This window comes from Amblyraja radiata, chromosome 16 (genome assembly GCF_010909765.2).
Source record: "Amblyraja radiata isolate CabotCenter1 chromosome 16, sAmbRad1.1.pri, whole genome shotgun sequence".
In the NCBI taxonomy this organism is placed as follows: Eukaryota; Metazoa; Chordata; class Chondrichthyes; order Rajiformes; family Rajidae; genus Amblyraja; species Amblyraja radiata.
In genome coordinates, this window is record NC_045971.1 from 1747963 (window position 1) to 1764902 (window position 16940).

Below are 16940 nucleotides of genomic sequence, written 5' to 3' on the forward strand. Positions count from 1 at the left end.
TAGAGCGCATTGCTGCTACCGGTGAGAGGGGGAAGGTTTAGCGGAGATGTACCGGGCAAGTTCTTTACACAGAGTTTGATGGAGGGCCTGGAACGCCTTGCTTAGGGGGTGGTGGTGGAGGCAGATGCTATAGTTGCATTTAAGAGGCTTTTAGATAGACACATGGAAGTGCAGGGGATGGAGGGATATGGATCATGTACCTGTAGGCAGATGAGATTCATGACTGTCAGAGATTATGGGGAGAAGGCAGGAGAATGGGGCTAGCAGGGAGAGATAGATTAGCCATGATTGAATGGCAGAGTAGACTTGATGGGCCGAATGGCCTAATTCTACTCCTATCCCTTATGCCCTTATGATCAGTTTAACCAGGCATCATATTCGTCAATAAATTAATGAGGAGTAACTCAGCGGGTCAGGCAACATCTCTGGAGGACAAGGATAGATGATGTTTTGGGTCAGCACCCTTCCTCAAGACTGAAGAAGTGTCTAGACCCAAAACATCGCTTATCCGTGTCCCCCGGAGATGCTGCCTGACCCGCTGAGGTACGCCAGCATTTTGTGTTCCAAGTAAAATTCAGCACCTGCTCCGACTCTGCCCACGTATCCCTTGATCTCTTTGGATGTCTTTCAGGCGGAGATGGACAGATTCTTGATTAGTACGGGTGTCAGAGGTTATGGGGAGAAGGCAGGAGAATGGGGTTAGGAGGGAGAGATAGTTCAGCCATGATTGAATGGCGGAGTAGACTTGATGGGCCGAATGGCCTAATTCTGCTCCTATCACTTATGATCGTGAACTTTTTATATGCAACTCGTCTTATTTATTGAATGACGGCCTCAACCGCCTTCCGTGGTACAAAATTCCACAGATCCTTATGGATCAACAAGGTCTTCTCTATGCTGGGACCATAGATACATAGATGCATAGAAAATAGGTGCAGGAGTAGGCCATTCGGCCCTTCGAGCCTGCACCGCCATTCAATATGATCATGGCTGATCATCCAACTCAGTATCCTGTACCTGCCTTCTCTCCATACCCCCTGATCCCTTTAGCCACAAGGGTCACATCTAACTCCCTCTTAAATATAGCCAATGAACTGTGGCCTCAACTACCTTCTGTGGCAGAGAGTTCCAGAGATTCACCACTCTCTGTGTGAAAAATGTTTTTCTCATCTCGGTCTTAAAAGATTTCCCCCTTATCCTTAAACTGTGACCCCTTGTCCTGGACTTCCCCAACATCGGGAATAATCTTCCTGCATCTAGCCTGTCCAACCCCTGAAGAATTTTGTAAGTTTCTATGTCCACAGGAATGTTAAATGAAATCTTCTCGTCCGTATTTACTGAGGAAGAGGTCATAGAAGCAAAGGAATTGAGATCTAATGACGTGTTGGGATGTATTTCAAGCGGAGATGCTAGCAGCCATAAAGAACCTTGAAGTGAATAAATCCAAATCGATCTTCGTCCACTGGGGGAGGCACTGTTTAGTTTAGAGATACAGCGTGGATAGAGGCCCTTCGGCCCACCGAGCCTGTGCTGACCAGCGATCACCCTGTACACTAGTTCCATCCTACACACACTAGGGACAATTTTACTGAAGCCAATTAACCTGCAACCCTGCACGTCTTTGGAATGTGGGAGGAAACCGGAGCAGCCGGATGAAACCCGCGCGGTCACAGGGAGAGCGTACAAACTCCGTACAGACAGCAGCAGTGGTCGAGGTTGAACCTGGGTCTCTGTCTACTGTGAAGCAGCAGCTTTATCGCTGGCTCGCCATTCACACCAGTATATTACGCTAATCTCCTTGTATGCTCAGAGGTCATTAAAACCTACAAAATAGTGAAAGGCGATCGTGGGGAGGATGTCTCCACTAGTGGGAGAGTCTAGGACCAGAGGCCGCAGCCTCAGAATTAAAGGGCACACCTTTAGAAAGAGGATGAGGAGGAATTTATTTCGTCAGAGGGTGGTGAATCTGTGGAATTCTTTGCCACAGGCGGCTGTGGAGGCCAAGTCAATGGATATTTTTAAGGCTGAGGTCGACAGATTCTTGATTAGTGCAGGTGTCAGGGGTCATGGGGAGAAGGCTTCTCCTTCCGTCGTGTGTCTTTTAGACCTGCAGCTCCGTTGAGGCGAGCCAGGCTAACGTGTCATCGTCCAGGTCCATCAGACCTCGTTCACTATTCGGTGGCCAACCGGTGTTTGGGGCAACTGGTGACCATGTGCTCCACTGTCTGTGTTGGGTCCCCACACTCGCAGGAGGCGGGCGCTGGTCCACGAGGTCCCACCTCCGCATCGCTGCTCCATAGCGTCCGACGCCTGTCCTCAAGCGGTTGAGGGTTGTCCACTGCTTTCGGGGAAGGTCCTGGCCAGGGACGTCCATGGGGTCATTGATGTACTGGTGTAGCCTCTGACTTCCACTGGTCTCTCCATCTCATCTTGACCCAGGCAGCCTTAGAAGCGTCAGCCGGTCTTGTGCAGAGCAGCTCTTGGGCTTGGGAGAAGGCAGGAGAATGGGGTTGAGAGGGATAGATAGATCAGCCGTGATTGAATGGCGGAGTAGACTTGATGGGCCGGGTGGCCTCGTTCTGCCCATCTATGTGGGATTTAGCAAAATCGTTCTGAAAATCCAAATCCAAAATGAAAATCTATTTATGGGTTTCCCCTCTCATCCACAAATGCCTCCAATGCACTAACCAAACATCAGCTAATGAAAGGAAAATCAATTTCCTTTGAGATAAGTCCATGTTGACAATATTCAGTCATTTTATTGCCTTTCCAAGCATCTTGATAACACTTCCCTTATTATAGTTTACACCTTTTGTTCTGACCACTGAAGTCAGGTTAACAACTCAATAGTTCTTGGTTCTTGGTTTCTTGGTCCTCCAAAATATTCCAACTGGAATTTAAACTGGAGGTGGTGAAGGTAGGGCTTAAGCCAGAAAGGGTTATTGGGAAGAAAGAGCTACTTTAAATGTAGTTGCATCTGGTTGGGTAACTATAGTTCAGTGGAGATTATTCCATGCTTTAATTGTGCGGGGGAAGAACGAATTGCTGTACACATCTGTCTTTGTAGCTGGGATCACAAATTGGATCGAATGCCCTCGTCTGCTCCTAATTGGTTTGTCTTCTCTCTTTCTCTCTCCTTCCCATTTCTTTCATCGGTGGAATCGTATTCTGAAACTGCAAGGACTAGAGTACTTTGGAAGTTGCCAACATAAGCATTCACTATTTTCACAGCCGTATTCTACAAGCCTCTGGAGTATGGATCATAGGTTCTTGGCATAGACACAAAACGCAGGAGTAACTCAGCCGGGACATGCAGTATCTCTGGAGAGAAGGAATCGGGTGACGTTTTCGCATCTGGACCCTTCAGATTGAAGCAGGGTCTCGACTCGAAACGTCACCCATTCCTTCTCTCCAGAGACGCTGCCTGTCCCGCTGAGTTACTCCAGCATTTTGTGTCTATCATCGATTTGAACCAGCATCTGCAGTTCCTTCCTACACATAGGTTCTTGGGACCTCAAGGTAACGCAAGGTCATAAGGTCATAAGTGATAGGAGTAGAATTAGGCCATTTGGCCCATCAAGTCTACTCTGTCATTCAAGCATGGCTGATCAATCTCTCCCTCCTAACCCCATTTTCCTGCCTTCTACCCATAACCTCTGATGCCCGTACTAATCAAGAATCTATCTATCTCTGCCTTAAAAACATCCACTGACTTGGCCTCCACAACCTTCTGTGGCAAAGAATTCCACAGATTCACCACCCTCTGCCGAAATAAATTTCTCCTCATCTCCTTCCTAAAAGAACGCCCTTTAATTCTGAGGCTGCGACCTCTGGTCCTAGACTCTCCCACATCCATGGAACATCCTCTCCACATCCACCAACGTTCAAACTCCACACAGACAGCACCCAAGGTCTGCATTGAAACTGGGACTCTTATCTCTGTGAGGCAGCAGCTCATTCTGCTGCACCATTGTGTCACCCATAGTTAGTATTTGTTTGATCAGATCGCATAGCATGCAAAAACTGTCACTGTACCTCAGTGCAAGGGACAATATTAAAACTAAACTATAATCAAACCCTGTGCATCTACATTCACATAGACACCGAACGGTTCCTAGAAATACCAGAGAACCAAGGGTCCAGTACGTGGGAAGAAATAAAGTAATTCACTGTTTAAAGAAAGCCTTTTGTTGGCCACTGGGCCTGGACTCGCTGGAGTTTAGAAGAATGAGGGAGGACCTCATTGAAACATACAGAACAGTGCAAGGTTTGGGCAGAGTGGATGTGGAGAGGATGTTTCCACCAGTGGGAGAGTCTAGGACTAGAGGTCACAGCCTTAGAATTAAAGGACATTCTTTTAGGAAGGAGATGGGGAGACATTTCTTTAGTCAGGGGGTGGTGAATCTGTGGAATTATTTGCCACAGAAGGCTGCGGAGGCCACGTCAGTGGATATTTTTAAAGCAGAGATAGATAGATTTTTGATTAGTGCGGGTGTCAGGGGTTATGGGGAGAAGGCAGGAGAATGGGGTTAGGAGGGAGAGATAGATCAGCCATGATTGGACGGTGGCCTTATGTTCTCCCTGTGACCGCGTGGGTTTCCTCCGGTTGCTCCAGTTTCCTCCCACATTCCAGGTCTGTAGGTTACTGGTGGCTTCTGTAAATTGCCCCTAGTGTGTAGGGAGTGGGTGTGGGATAACATAGAACTAGTGTGAATTGGTGGCCGGTGGCTGGTAGGCTCAATTAGTTGACTGGAGTTGTACAGCATGGGAATAGGCTCCTTCGCCTAAGGTCTCGACCCTAATCCTTCTCTCCAGAGATGCTGTCTGACCTGCTGTGTTACTCCAGCATTTTGTGTCTATCTTCGGTTTAAACCAGCATCTGCAGTTCCTTCCTACACATAACATCCCAACTTCTATACTCAATATCCTGACAAGATTGAGTCCAATGTTCAAATGGCTTTCTTCACCACCCTATCTACCTGCGGCACCACTTTTTGGGGTGCTCTGTACCTGCACCCCTAGATCCCTCTGCTCTCGATCACTCCCCATGCCCGTAACATTCACTGTGAAGTACCTGCCCTGGTTTTGACTTCTCTAAATACAACACCGCGCCGTTATCTTCCTCCCCCCCCCCCCCCCCCCCCCCCCCCCCCCTGTGATTATCAGTGAGCAAAATCTCATGGTGCGGGGGAATGGGCACTTGCCAGTCTCTGGGGAAACTGGTGCTTGTTGCATGAGAAGCCGACCAACAAAAAATCCTTCAAAGCGGATTCCATAAGCAGACAGATACACACACACACACACACACACACACACACACACACACACACACACACACACACACACACGCACACACACACACACACACACACACACACACACACACACACACACACACACACACTCACACACACACACACACACACACACACACACACACACACACACACACACACTCACACACACACACACACACACACACGCACACACACACACACACACACACACACACAGTGAAAATGGACTGTGAGTGACATGAACTCTCCACTAATGGGCGAACAATCTCTGTGTTGGGAGGAACTGCAGAAGCTGGTTTTAACGGACGATAGACACAAAATGCTGGAGTAACTCAGCGGGACGGGCAGCATCTCTGGAGAGAAGGAATGGGTGGCGTTTCGGGCCGAGACCCTTCTTCAGACTGGTTCGGGATAAGGGAAACGTGAGATATAGACGGTGGTGTAGAGAGATAAAGAACAATGAATGGACGATAGATGCAATAAAGTAACGATGATGAAGGAACCTGACCACTGTTAGCTGTTTGTTGGGTGAAAATGTGAAGCTGGTGCGACTTGGGTGGGGGAGGGGATAGAGAGAGAGGGAATGCCGGGGCCACCTGAAGTTAGAGAAATCAATATTCATACCACTGGGCTGTAAGCTGCCCAAGCGAAATATGAGATGCTGTTCCTCCAATTTGCGTTTAGCCTCACTCTGACAATGGAGGAGACCCAGGACAGAGTCAAGAGTGTTTTATTGTCATTGTGTCCCAGATAGGACAATGACATTCTTGCTTGCTGCAGCACAACAGAATATGTAAACACAGTACATAATGGGTGAAAAAAAGTTCAGTGTGTGTATATGTACACATGCACACATACTCAATAAATGCAATAATAATAATAGTCTGTAGTAGTTCAGAGCGTATTTGGTGTCATGTTTAATAGCCTGACGACTGAAGGGAAGAAGCTGTTCCTGAACCTGGACGTTACAGTTTTCAGGCTCCTGTACCTTCTTCCCGATGGCAGTGGTGAGATGAGTGTGTGGCCAGGATGGTGTGGGTCTCTGACGATGTTGGCTGCCTTTTTGAGGCAGCGACTGCGATAGATCCCTTCGATGGTGGGGAGGTCAGAGCATGTGATGGACTGGGCAGTGTTCTGTCTAAGAATGGGAAGGAGGATTAAAGTGTCCGGCAAACCAGGAGATCAGGTTGGCGGTTGTCAAAGACCAAGTAGGGTGATAGCCCCGAGTTAAATGACTGGATTACACACCCAAACGCCCAGGCTAACAATCCAGAAACTGATTCGATCATGGCTGATCCATCTTAGAAACATAGAAAATAGGTGCAGGAGTAGGCCATTCGGCCCTTCGAGCCTGCACCACCATTCAATATGATCATGGCTGATCATCCAACTCAGTATCCTGTACCTGCCTTCTCTCCATACCCCCTCATCCCTTTAGCCACAAGGGCCACATCTAACTCCCTCTTAAATATAGCCAATGAACTGGCCTCAACTACCTTCTGTGGCAGAGAATTCCACAGATTCACCACTCTCTGTGTGAAATCTTGCCCTCTTAACCCCAATATCCTGCCTTCTCCACGTAACCCCTTGACACCCGTACCAATCACATTCATAAGTTATAGGAGCCGAATTAGGCCATTCGGTCCATCAAGTCTACTCCGCCATTCTATCATTGCTGGTCCATCTTTCCCCCACAACCCCATTCTTCTGCCTTCTCCTCGGAACCCTCGTCACCTGTACCAATCAAGAATTTGTCCATCTCCCCCTTAAAAGCATCCATTGACTTGGTGTCCACAGCTGTCCGTGGAAGTGAATTCCACAGATTCACCACCCTCTGATTAAATAAATTCCTCCTCATCACCTTTCTAACGGTGCATTGTTTAATTCTGAGGCTGTGCCCTCTAGTCCTAGTCTCTCCCACTGGTGGAATCATCCTCTCCACATCCACTCTATCCAGGCCTTTCACTATTCGCTAAGTTTCAATGAGGTCCCCCCTCATCCTTCTAAACTCCAGCGAGTGCAGGCCCAGTGTTGTCAAACACTCATCATAGGTCAACCCACACATTCCCGGGATCATTCCCAATCCATCATATATCTGTCAATCTCCACCATAAAATGTTGTTGGTTCACCTGCTTGATCAATGGTGTTTTATCATTAATGTTTTATTATTATTAATGTTTAGTGTTTTCTGAGTCATTCGTAACTGTCACGGTCACTGTATGTCATGTTGTTTTACTTGTGGGCGGAGCACCAAGGCAAATTCCTTGTATGTGAATACTTGGCCAATAAACTTACTTACTTACTATAAAAACTATCCAAGCTCGGGAGAAGTGGCAACGATAAACCTGAACATAAACGGAAATACTTTTAATACAGAGTGTGGTAAGAATCTGGAGACCGTTGCCTTTTGGGTTGGTGATGGAAATGGGAGCAACCACTGCCCTCAAATGGGAATGGGAATGGGATAGCATTTGGAGCAAGGATGATGGGCAGAAGGGAGGAAGAACGGGACTGGCAGGATTGTGGCATTAGATGCGGGCATAGATTCTGTCAATATTTTATTTCCTCGTGGTGGGCTCGCTAAGATGTCCGCTTCTCCAAAGCACAAACGCACTCACGCTGAATCTTTGGCGTGGCGAGCCAACAGCCCAATTACTTTAATAGCCTGGCAGAGTGAATCATTCCTGGAAGATATGAAGTGAACATGAAGCCACACAGCTTGAGGCGTCTCTTAATAATCTCGTTATTATTTTATCAGGCAAGGAGACAGGATTGTGGTCACGGACGACTCCAACGAAGACTGGTGGAAGGTAAATATCAGACGGCTTATTGGGACCCAGACTGCCAGTCTCTGCGGTAAATATTCAGGAGCTCACGCTGAAGCTCGGCAGCAAATGAAGCAAATAGAGGAAGTGGGAGGAGACTGTTAACCTTGTGGAATTATAACAGCCATTTTATTGCCAGCTGACTATCTTAATATGACCTATTCAAAGAGAGAATAGCTGCTTCTTAAAGCTTAAGAATATTTAAGAAGGAACTGCAGATGCTGGAAAATCGAAGGTAGACAAAAATGCTGGAGAAACTCTGCGGGTGAGGCAGCATCTACGGAGCGAAGGAAATTGGCGACGTTTCAGGTCGAGACCCTTCAAGGATCCATAGATGCTGCCTCACCCGCTGAGTTTCTCCAGCATTTTTGTCTACCTTCCTTTTTAAAGCCTTATCTGTTAAAGATCTGCGAACGTTGAACGCAGGTGTAATGTTGGGCCCTACGCCATTGGAGGCATGGATGTCATTGATAGGGCCAACATTTAGTCATAGAGTGATACAGCATGGAAACAGGCCCTTCGGCCCAACTTGCTAGCAGCTACACTAGCCCCACCTGTCAGCGTGTGGCCCATATCCCTCTAAATCTGTCCTATCCATGTACATGTCAAAATGTCTCTTAAACAGTGCGATTGTACCTGCCCCAACTATCTCCTCCGGCAGCTCGTTCCATACACCCACCACCCTTTGTATAAAAATGATATTACCCCTCAGCATCCTATTAAACTTTTCCCACTTCAAACCTATGTCCTCTGGTCCATGATTGTCCTACTCCGGGCGAGAGTCTCTGTGCATCTACCTGATGTGTTCTTCTCATGATTTCATACACCTCTATAAGATCACCCCTCATCCTCCTGCGCTCCAGGGAATAGAGTCCCAGCCTGCTCAACCTCTCCCTGTAGCTCAGGCCCTCAAGTCCTTCACGTTCCACAGTCCTGGTCATCCCAAGATGGTTCTCGTCAGATCTTCTCCTGATTGCTTAAACTCTGCCAAGGCTGGATCGGGGAAAAAAAAACCGCTGTCATTCTCCAAAAACCACTGTCAAGAAATAACAGGGAGAAAAATGTTTTCACATCTCTCTTCAGTTGGTCCCAGTTTTCATCACAGGCATTGAAGCCAATTTTAGTGAAACACTAAATCAAGGACGTTGGTATGGGAACGTAGTCACGTGAAGCTTTGAGTAAGTTTTCCTAGTCAAAGATACTAGTCGGCAGTGAACCACAACGTGCTGGAGGACTGGGCAGGCAAGGTGGCGCAGTGGTAGAGTTGCTGCTTTACAGCGCCAGAGACCAGGGTTCAATCCTGACTATGGGTGCGTGTCTGTACAGAGTTCTCCATGCATGGGTTTTCTCCGCGTGCTCTGGTTTCCTCTCACACTCCAAAGACGTGCAGGTTTGTAGATGAATTGGCTTTTGTCAATCATAAATTGGCCCTAGTCTGCAGGACAGTGCCAGTGTTAGCTGGTCTGTGCGGGCTCCGTGGGGCAAAGGGACCCGCTGAGTTACTCCAGCATTTTGGGCCTACCTTCGATTTAAACCAGCATCTGCAGTTCTTTCTCACACACTGTTGATTGTAATGGTGTGTTGTCTTTCCGCTGACTGGTTAGCACGCAACAAAAAGCTTTTCACTGTACCTCAGTACACGTGACAATAAACTCAACTGAAACTGTTAGTTTTCCCTTTTGATGGAAGGCCAAGTCTGGACATTTTAGGAGATCGATTGCTGACGAGAGCAGAAGCTTAAAGAAACGACGAGACTTATATGAACATAGTCATTCAGAGTTGACGACCATGGGCCCTGCTGCTTCCCTCCGCCACTTTAAAATCGGGACCTTACCTTGTAACTTATTAAAATTCCAGGATGTTATTAGGTGGACTGGAACTTGCGCTGAGCCCGCTAACAGGTATTTTGAATCTAATCACTCCTGAGGGAGCCGTGATGGGCCTGTCATTTATTTTAAATTATTAGCAGAGGGAGGTAGACGGCAGGATTGAGGCAAACAGAATGAATAAAATGGACTGATTTACATTGAGACCGTTAATTTGGACAATAGGAGACACAGATGGGGTTATTATTTTCCACTTGTGTTTTGCCGATCAAATTTATGTTACTTCAAAGTTTAAATTCGGCAACGCCATTCTAAACGACTCTGCGCGCAGAACGCTCATTGCCTGGTTATACGGTTTCTTATTAGCTTTGAGATACAGCGCGGAAACAGGCCCTTCGGCCCACCGAGCCCGCACCGACCAGCGACCACCCCATACACTAGTTCTCTCCTACACACACTAGGGACAATTTACAATTTCACCAGAGTTCATTAATCTACAAACCTGCATGTCTTTGGAGTGTGGGAGGGGACCTGGAGCTCCCGGAGAAAACCCCCCCCCACACAGGTCACGGGCAAACTCCGTACAGACAGCACCGAGCCGGCCACTCTTTCACAAAGAACGACTCGCACGGCTCTCTTCTGCTTTATTTCAGGGCAAGATCGGGGACCGAGTGGGATTTTTTCCCGCCAATTTTGTCCAGCGCATCCGACCTGGCGAGAGAGTGTGGCAGTGTAACAGAACGTATCAAGGCAGCAAAGAGCAGGGACAGTTACCCCTGAAAGAATTGCAGGTCAGTTCATGTCTCCAACGTTGCGAACACGATGGCATCAGAGCCAGGCGACTCTTTGCCTGCCAGTCCCAGACGTGGATCTGCCATCTTACATTGGAGGAGTACAAAATCATGGGAGGAATAGATCAAGTCTATTGCTATTTTCATAGGCCCCCCTTGGCCATGACTGACCATGGGTGATGCGTCCGTGTGCAGATGTGGGGCGCGGACGGACGAGAAGCCGAAGCAAAGAAGTCGAAGCCAAAGAACCGAAAGTTTTTGCGTACAGTTTTGGTCTCCTAATCTGAGGAAGGACATTCTTGCCATAGAGGGAGTACAGAGAAAGTTCACCAGACTGATTACTGGGATGGCAGGACTTTCATATGAAGAAATACTGGATAGACTCGGTTTGTATTCGCTAGAATTTAGAAGATTGAGGGGGGATCTTATAGAAACTTACAACATTTTAAGGGGTTGGACAGGCTAGATGCAGGAAGATTGTTTCTGATGTTGGGGAAGTCCAGAACAAGGGGTCACAGTTTAAGGATAAGGGGGAAGTCTTTTAGGACCGAGATGAGGAAAACATTTTTCACACAGAGAGTGGTGAATCTCTGGAATTCTCTGCCACAGAAGGTAGTTGAGGCCAGTTCATTGGCTATATTTAACATGGAGTTAGATGTGGCCCTTGTGGCTAAAGGGATCAGGGGGTATGGAGAGAAGGCAGGTACGGGATACTGAGTTGGATGATCAGCCATGATCATATTGAATGGCGGTGCAGGCTCGAAGGGCCGAATGGCCTACTCCTGCACCTAATTTCTATGTTTCTATGTTTCTATGTTTTGAGATGTCGGTTCAGGGCTCCTCTCCACCTCCCAGGACTCCACTTGCTATATATTGTCTATATTGACCCCAGAGGGGTCTCGACCCGAAACGTCACCCATTCCTTCTCTCCAGAGATCCTGCCTGTCCCGCTGAGTTACTCCAGCATTGTGGATAGCTTGATCGTAAATCAGACATAGTCTGTTCTGTGACTGGATAACACAACACCTCAGTACACACGACCAGAATAACCAACACAAGGTGACAACAGAGATGAACCACACTGAACAGAAACACCGTTCCAGAAACTCCTGCCCTGCCCCCCAAATAGAGGAACTCTCTGGGGAGATGCTGTTCACCTCTAGACTGTGGTCGGAAAAATGAACCAGAAATAACCAGAGTGCTGCCGCCTATTTGCTAGCGTTAAACGTTAGAGATACAGCGCGTTACCTGGTCCTTCTGCCCAGCGAACGCCCCGTCTCTAACACTATCCTACACACACTAGGGGTCATTTACAATTTTACCGAAGCTAATTGACCTACAAACCCGCACGTCTTAGGAGTGTAGGGGGAAACCGGAGAAAATCCACGCAGGTTGCGGGGAGAACGTACAAACTCCGCACAGACAGCACCCGTAGTCAGGATCGAACCAGGGTCTCTGACGCTGTGAGGCAGCAACTCTATCGCTGCGCCACCGTGTTTTGGGGGACCTTCTCACCTGTATCCACCTATCACTTGCCAGGTTCTGTCCTGCCCCCACCTCTCTTCCAGCTTTCCCTCCCCCCTTCTCCCCTCAGCCTAAAGAAGGATCTCGTCCCGAGACGTCACTTATCCTTGTCCTCCAGAGATTTTGCCTGACCTGCTGCGTTACTCCAGCACTTTGTATTTTGTTTTTTGTAAACCCGCATAGAAACATAGAGACATAGAAAATAGGTGCAGGAGTAGGCCATTCGGCCCTTCGAGCCTGCACCGCCATTCAATATGATCATGGCTGATCATCCAACTCAGTATCCTGTACCTGCCTTCTCTCCATACCCCCTGATCCCTTTAGCCACAAGGGCCACATCAACTTAAATATAGCCAATGAACTGTGGCCTCAACTACCTTCTGTGGGAGAGAATTCCAGAGATTCACCACTCTCTGTGTGAAAAATGTTTTTCTCATCTCGGTCCTAAAAGACTTCCCCCTTATCCTTAAACTGAAACCCCTTGTTCTGGACTTCCCCAACATTGGGAACAATCTTCCTGAATCTAGCCTGTCCAACCCCTTAAGAATTTTGTAAGTTTCTATAAGATCCCCCCTCAGTCTTCTGAATTCCAACGTGTACAAGCCGAGTCTATCCAATCTTTCCTCATATGAAAGTCCTGCCATCCCAGGAATCAGTCTGGTGAACCTTCTCTGTACTCCCTCTATGGCAAGAATGTCCTTCCTCAGATTAGGAGACCAAAACTGTACGCAATACTCCAGGTGTGGTCTCACCAAGGCCCTGTACAACTGCAGTAGAACCTCCCTGCTCCTATACTCGGGTCTTCACCAGTAACCAAACTGGGATGGAGCCATATTGCCAGGTCAGGGCTAACGTTGTAATTTAAATGTTCGACTAGTCTCTCTGGGCAAGAAGATATCAGAAAGAAACCCTAGTGATTACAGGAAGAACGTGCAAACTCCACACAGACAGGGATTGAACCCAATTCTTCACAACGCCGACGGGGTCTTCTCCAACTGCTCATAGGTTTTAGGAGCAGAATTAGGCCGTTCAGCCCATCAAGTCTACTCCGCCATTCAATCGTGACTGATCTGTCTTCCCCTCTCAACCCCTTTCTCCTGCCTTCTCCCCATAACCCTTGACATATTTACTATTCAGGAAATATTCAATCTCCACCTTAAAAATGTCCATTGGCTTGGCCTCCACCGCCGTCTGTGGCAATGAATTCCACAGATTCACCACCCTCTGACTAAAGAAATCCCTCCTCATCTCCTTTCGAAAGGTGTGTCCTATAATTCTGAGGCTATGGCCCGTGGTCCTAGACTCCCTCACCAGTGGAAACGTCCTCTCCACATCCACTCTATCCAGGCCTTTCACCATTCGGAAAGGTTCAATGAGGTCGTTCCCCCACCCCTCCCTTCCAAACTCCAGCGAGTTCAGACCCAGTGCCGACAATCATGTCCTTGAATCTGGAGGGCTGACATTTAGCTGCAGGCTTGGGCGAGATCATAGGCGGGTGGACAAGGCAGTGTATTGAATGAAGGAATGAAGGAATGGTACTTTATTGTCATTAGTAAATATTCTTTGTTCTGCTCACCCAAGGTATGCGAATGGCCACCACATAAAGGGTGTCAACAAAGTTACAGAGTATCCCCACGCCGGGCCCTGCTATGTTCCCCCCCCCCCCCCCCACAGTGGTTCCCCCCCCACACAGCGGTCCCCCCCCCCACACAGTGATCCCCCCCCACCCACACAGTGGTCCCCCCACGCAGCGCCCCCCCCCCCCCTCACAGTGGTCCCCCCACGCAGCGCCCCCCCCCCCTCACAGTGGTCCCCCCATGCAGCGCCCCCCCCCCCCTCACAGTGGTCCCCCCACGCAGCGCCCCCCCCCCCCTCACAGTGGTCCCCCCACGCCGGGCCCTTGTGTCTGCTTAATTTATTATCAATGTTTTATGTGTCATCCCTAACTGTCGCTGTATGTCACGTTGTCACTTGCGGGCGGAGCACCAAGGCAAATTCCTTGTATGTGAATACTTGGCCAATAAACGTACCCATTCATACATTCATTCATTCATTCATTCATTCGTTGTTCTCCCCCGATTGTGTGAGTTGTGACCGGGCCCGGCTTTGAAGCTGACTCTTCACCGTGCCCGCGGTGCTTCTCCAAGCCGGAGGTGTTGAGTAAAGCCTTGTTGCGTTTTACAGATTTGCGTGGGCCGCGGGGAGGAGACCAGCGGCTTCGTCAAGGTGTGCAGCGGGAAGAAGCGAGGGGTGGTGCCCGCGGACATTCTGAGTGAGATCTGACTGTTTCTCGCCTGGGGGGGGGGCTTCAGCGGGGTCCTCTGGACAGAGTATATGCAGGAGATGATTTACCCGACATTCAGCTTGTACGTCGCATCCGCCCCCTCGTCTCCACCGTTTCACATCAGAACGCAGGAGATCGGCGCGGCCTGGATAAGGCAAAGTGCGATCCCGGAACCCGTAACACCACCCACCATCTCACTCATCTCCTTCGCAAACTGATGGGATGAGACTCTCTCTCCCTCTGAGTTGAACCACATTCAAGCATTGGTGAGGAGATGATTTGCACCAGCTTTCGCCCTGTTGTCTGCTCTGCCCTTCTCTGGAGCATCTAAGGAGCGCCCGAACAGTCCCCTGATGTCAACCGCTATCTGTCCACTGTGGAAGCTGCAGAGAATGGACCCGTCTCGTCACAAGAACCCCCAAAAGGGCCACCCATCCACGTCCTCCAGAGATGCTGCCCGGCATGCAGCGTTGCTCCAGCACTTTGTGTTTTCTACGCAAGATTCCAGCGTCTGCAGTTCCCCGCGTCTTCACAGCAAGCAGCACTCTGTCGCCATTGTTGATCATTTCTTTGCAAATTTCTTTCAGTTTCCTAACATGTCCAAGTCTGATGGTGTAAGCTGGGTGTAAAACAGGCGATGAACATCAACTTGCACAAACATTATCCCTGTTCAGTGTTTAAGAAGGAACTGCAGATGCTGGAAAATCGAAGGTGGACAAAAGTGCTGGAGAAACTCAACGGGTGAAGGAAATTGGCAACGTTTCGGGCCGAAACCCAAAAGGGTTTCGGCCCGAAACGTTGCCTATTTCCTTCGCTCCATAGATGCTGCTGCACCCGCTGAGTTTCTCCAGCACTTTTGTCTACCTTATCCCCGTTCAAGTGTTTGGACTTTGAGGTCCGTTTGTATCCAGACCAAATTTCGCCCATGGGGTAACAGGAGGGGAGCAGAGGGAGGAGAGGTGTGTGCGGGAATGTCACTTATAGAGAGTTCAAGCAATAAAATCACTTAAGGCTCAGTTCAGTCCAGTTGAGTTCATTGCCACGTGTACCGAGGTACAGTGAAAAGCTTTTGTTGCGCGCTAAACCAGTCAGCAGAAAGACAATACATAGAAACATAGAAAATAGGTGCAGGAGTAGAGGCCATTCGGTCCTTCGAGCCTGCACCGCCATTCAATATGATCATGGCTGATCATCCAACTCAGTACCCTTCCATCGAGATTACAATCGAGCTGTTCACAGTGTACAGATACATGATAAAGGAATAACTCTAAGGTCATAGAGTGATGCAGTCGGGAAACAGTCCCTTCGGCCCAACTTGTCCATGCTAACCAAGATGTCCCATCGAAGCAAGTCCCATTTGGCCCATATGGCACTAAACCTTTCCTATCCGCGTACCTAACCAATTGACTTTTAAAAGTTGTTATTGTACCTGCTTCAACTACCTCCTCGAGCAGCTCATTCTGTGTACTCTAGTCCCAGCTGGGTGTGTAAGAAAGAACTGCAGATGCTGGTTTAAATCAAAGGTAGACACAAAAACGCTGGAGTAATTCAGCGGGTGAGGCAGCATCTCTGGAGAGAAGGTCGAGACTCTTCTTTACTCTGAATGAAGGGTCTTAGAAACATAGAAACATAGGAACATAGAAAATAGGTGCAGGAGTAGGCCATTCACCCCTTCGAGCCTGCACCGCCATTCAATATGATCATGGCTGATCATCCAACTCAGTATCCTGTACCTGCCTTCTCTCCATACCCCCTGACCCCTTTAGCCACAAGGGCCACATCTAACTCCCTCTTAAATATAGCCAATGAACTGTGGCCTCAACTACCTTCTATGGCAGAGAATTCCAGAGATTCACCACTCTCTGTGTGAAAAATGTTTTCCTCATCTCGGTCCTAAAAGATTTCCCCCCTTATCCTTAAACTGTGACCTCTTGTTCTGGACTTCCCCAACATGGGGAACAATCTTCCTGCATCTAGCCTGTCTTAAGAATTTTGTAAGTTTCTATAAGATGCCCCCTCAATCTTCTAAATTCTAGCGAGTACAAGCTGAGTCTATCCAGTCTTTCTTCATATGAAAGTCCTGACATCCCAGGAATCAGTCTGGTGAACCTTCTCTGTACTCCCTCTATGGCAAGAATGTCTTTCCTCAGATTAGGAGACCAAAACTGTACGCAATACTCCAGGTGTGGTCTCACCAAGACCCTGTACAACTGCAGTAGAACCTCCCTGCTCCTATACTCAAATCCTTTTGCTATGAATGCTAACATACCATTCGCCTTCTTGACCCGAAGCGTTGACCATCCCAGCTGGGTGTGTTTGACCCATATCCTTCTAAACCTATTCTATCCATGTATCTGTCCAAATATCTTTTAAACATTGTCATAGTAGTTAC

At 48.4% G+C, this 16940-nt stretch overlaps 1 protein-coding gene across 1 annotated transcript in view; it reads left to right on the plus strand.

Annotated features, from left to right (window-relative positions):
- stac2 (SH3 and cysteine rich domain 2) overlaps positions 1-14728 on the plus strand; it is a 107512-nt gene extending 92784 nt beyond the window's left edge. Inside the window, exons 9-11 of the mRNA XM_033034862.1 lie at positions 8057-8108; positions 10603-10740; positions 14449-14728. Of these exons, the coding sequence (XP_032890753.1) occupies positions 8057-8108; positions 10603-10740; positions 14449-14547 (289 nt within the window). The 3' untranslated portion in view covers positions 14548-14728. The remainder of the gene's footprint in view (positions 1-8056; positions 8109-10602; positions 10741-14448) is intronic.
- Positions 14729-16940: the final 2212 nt, after the last annotated feature.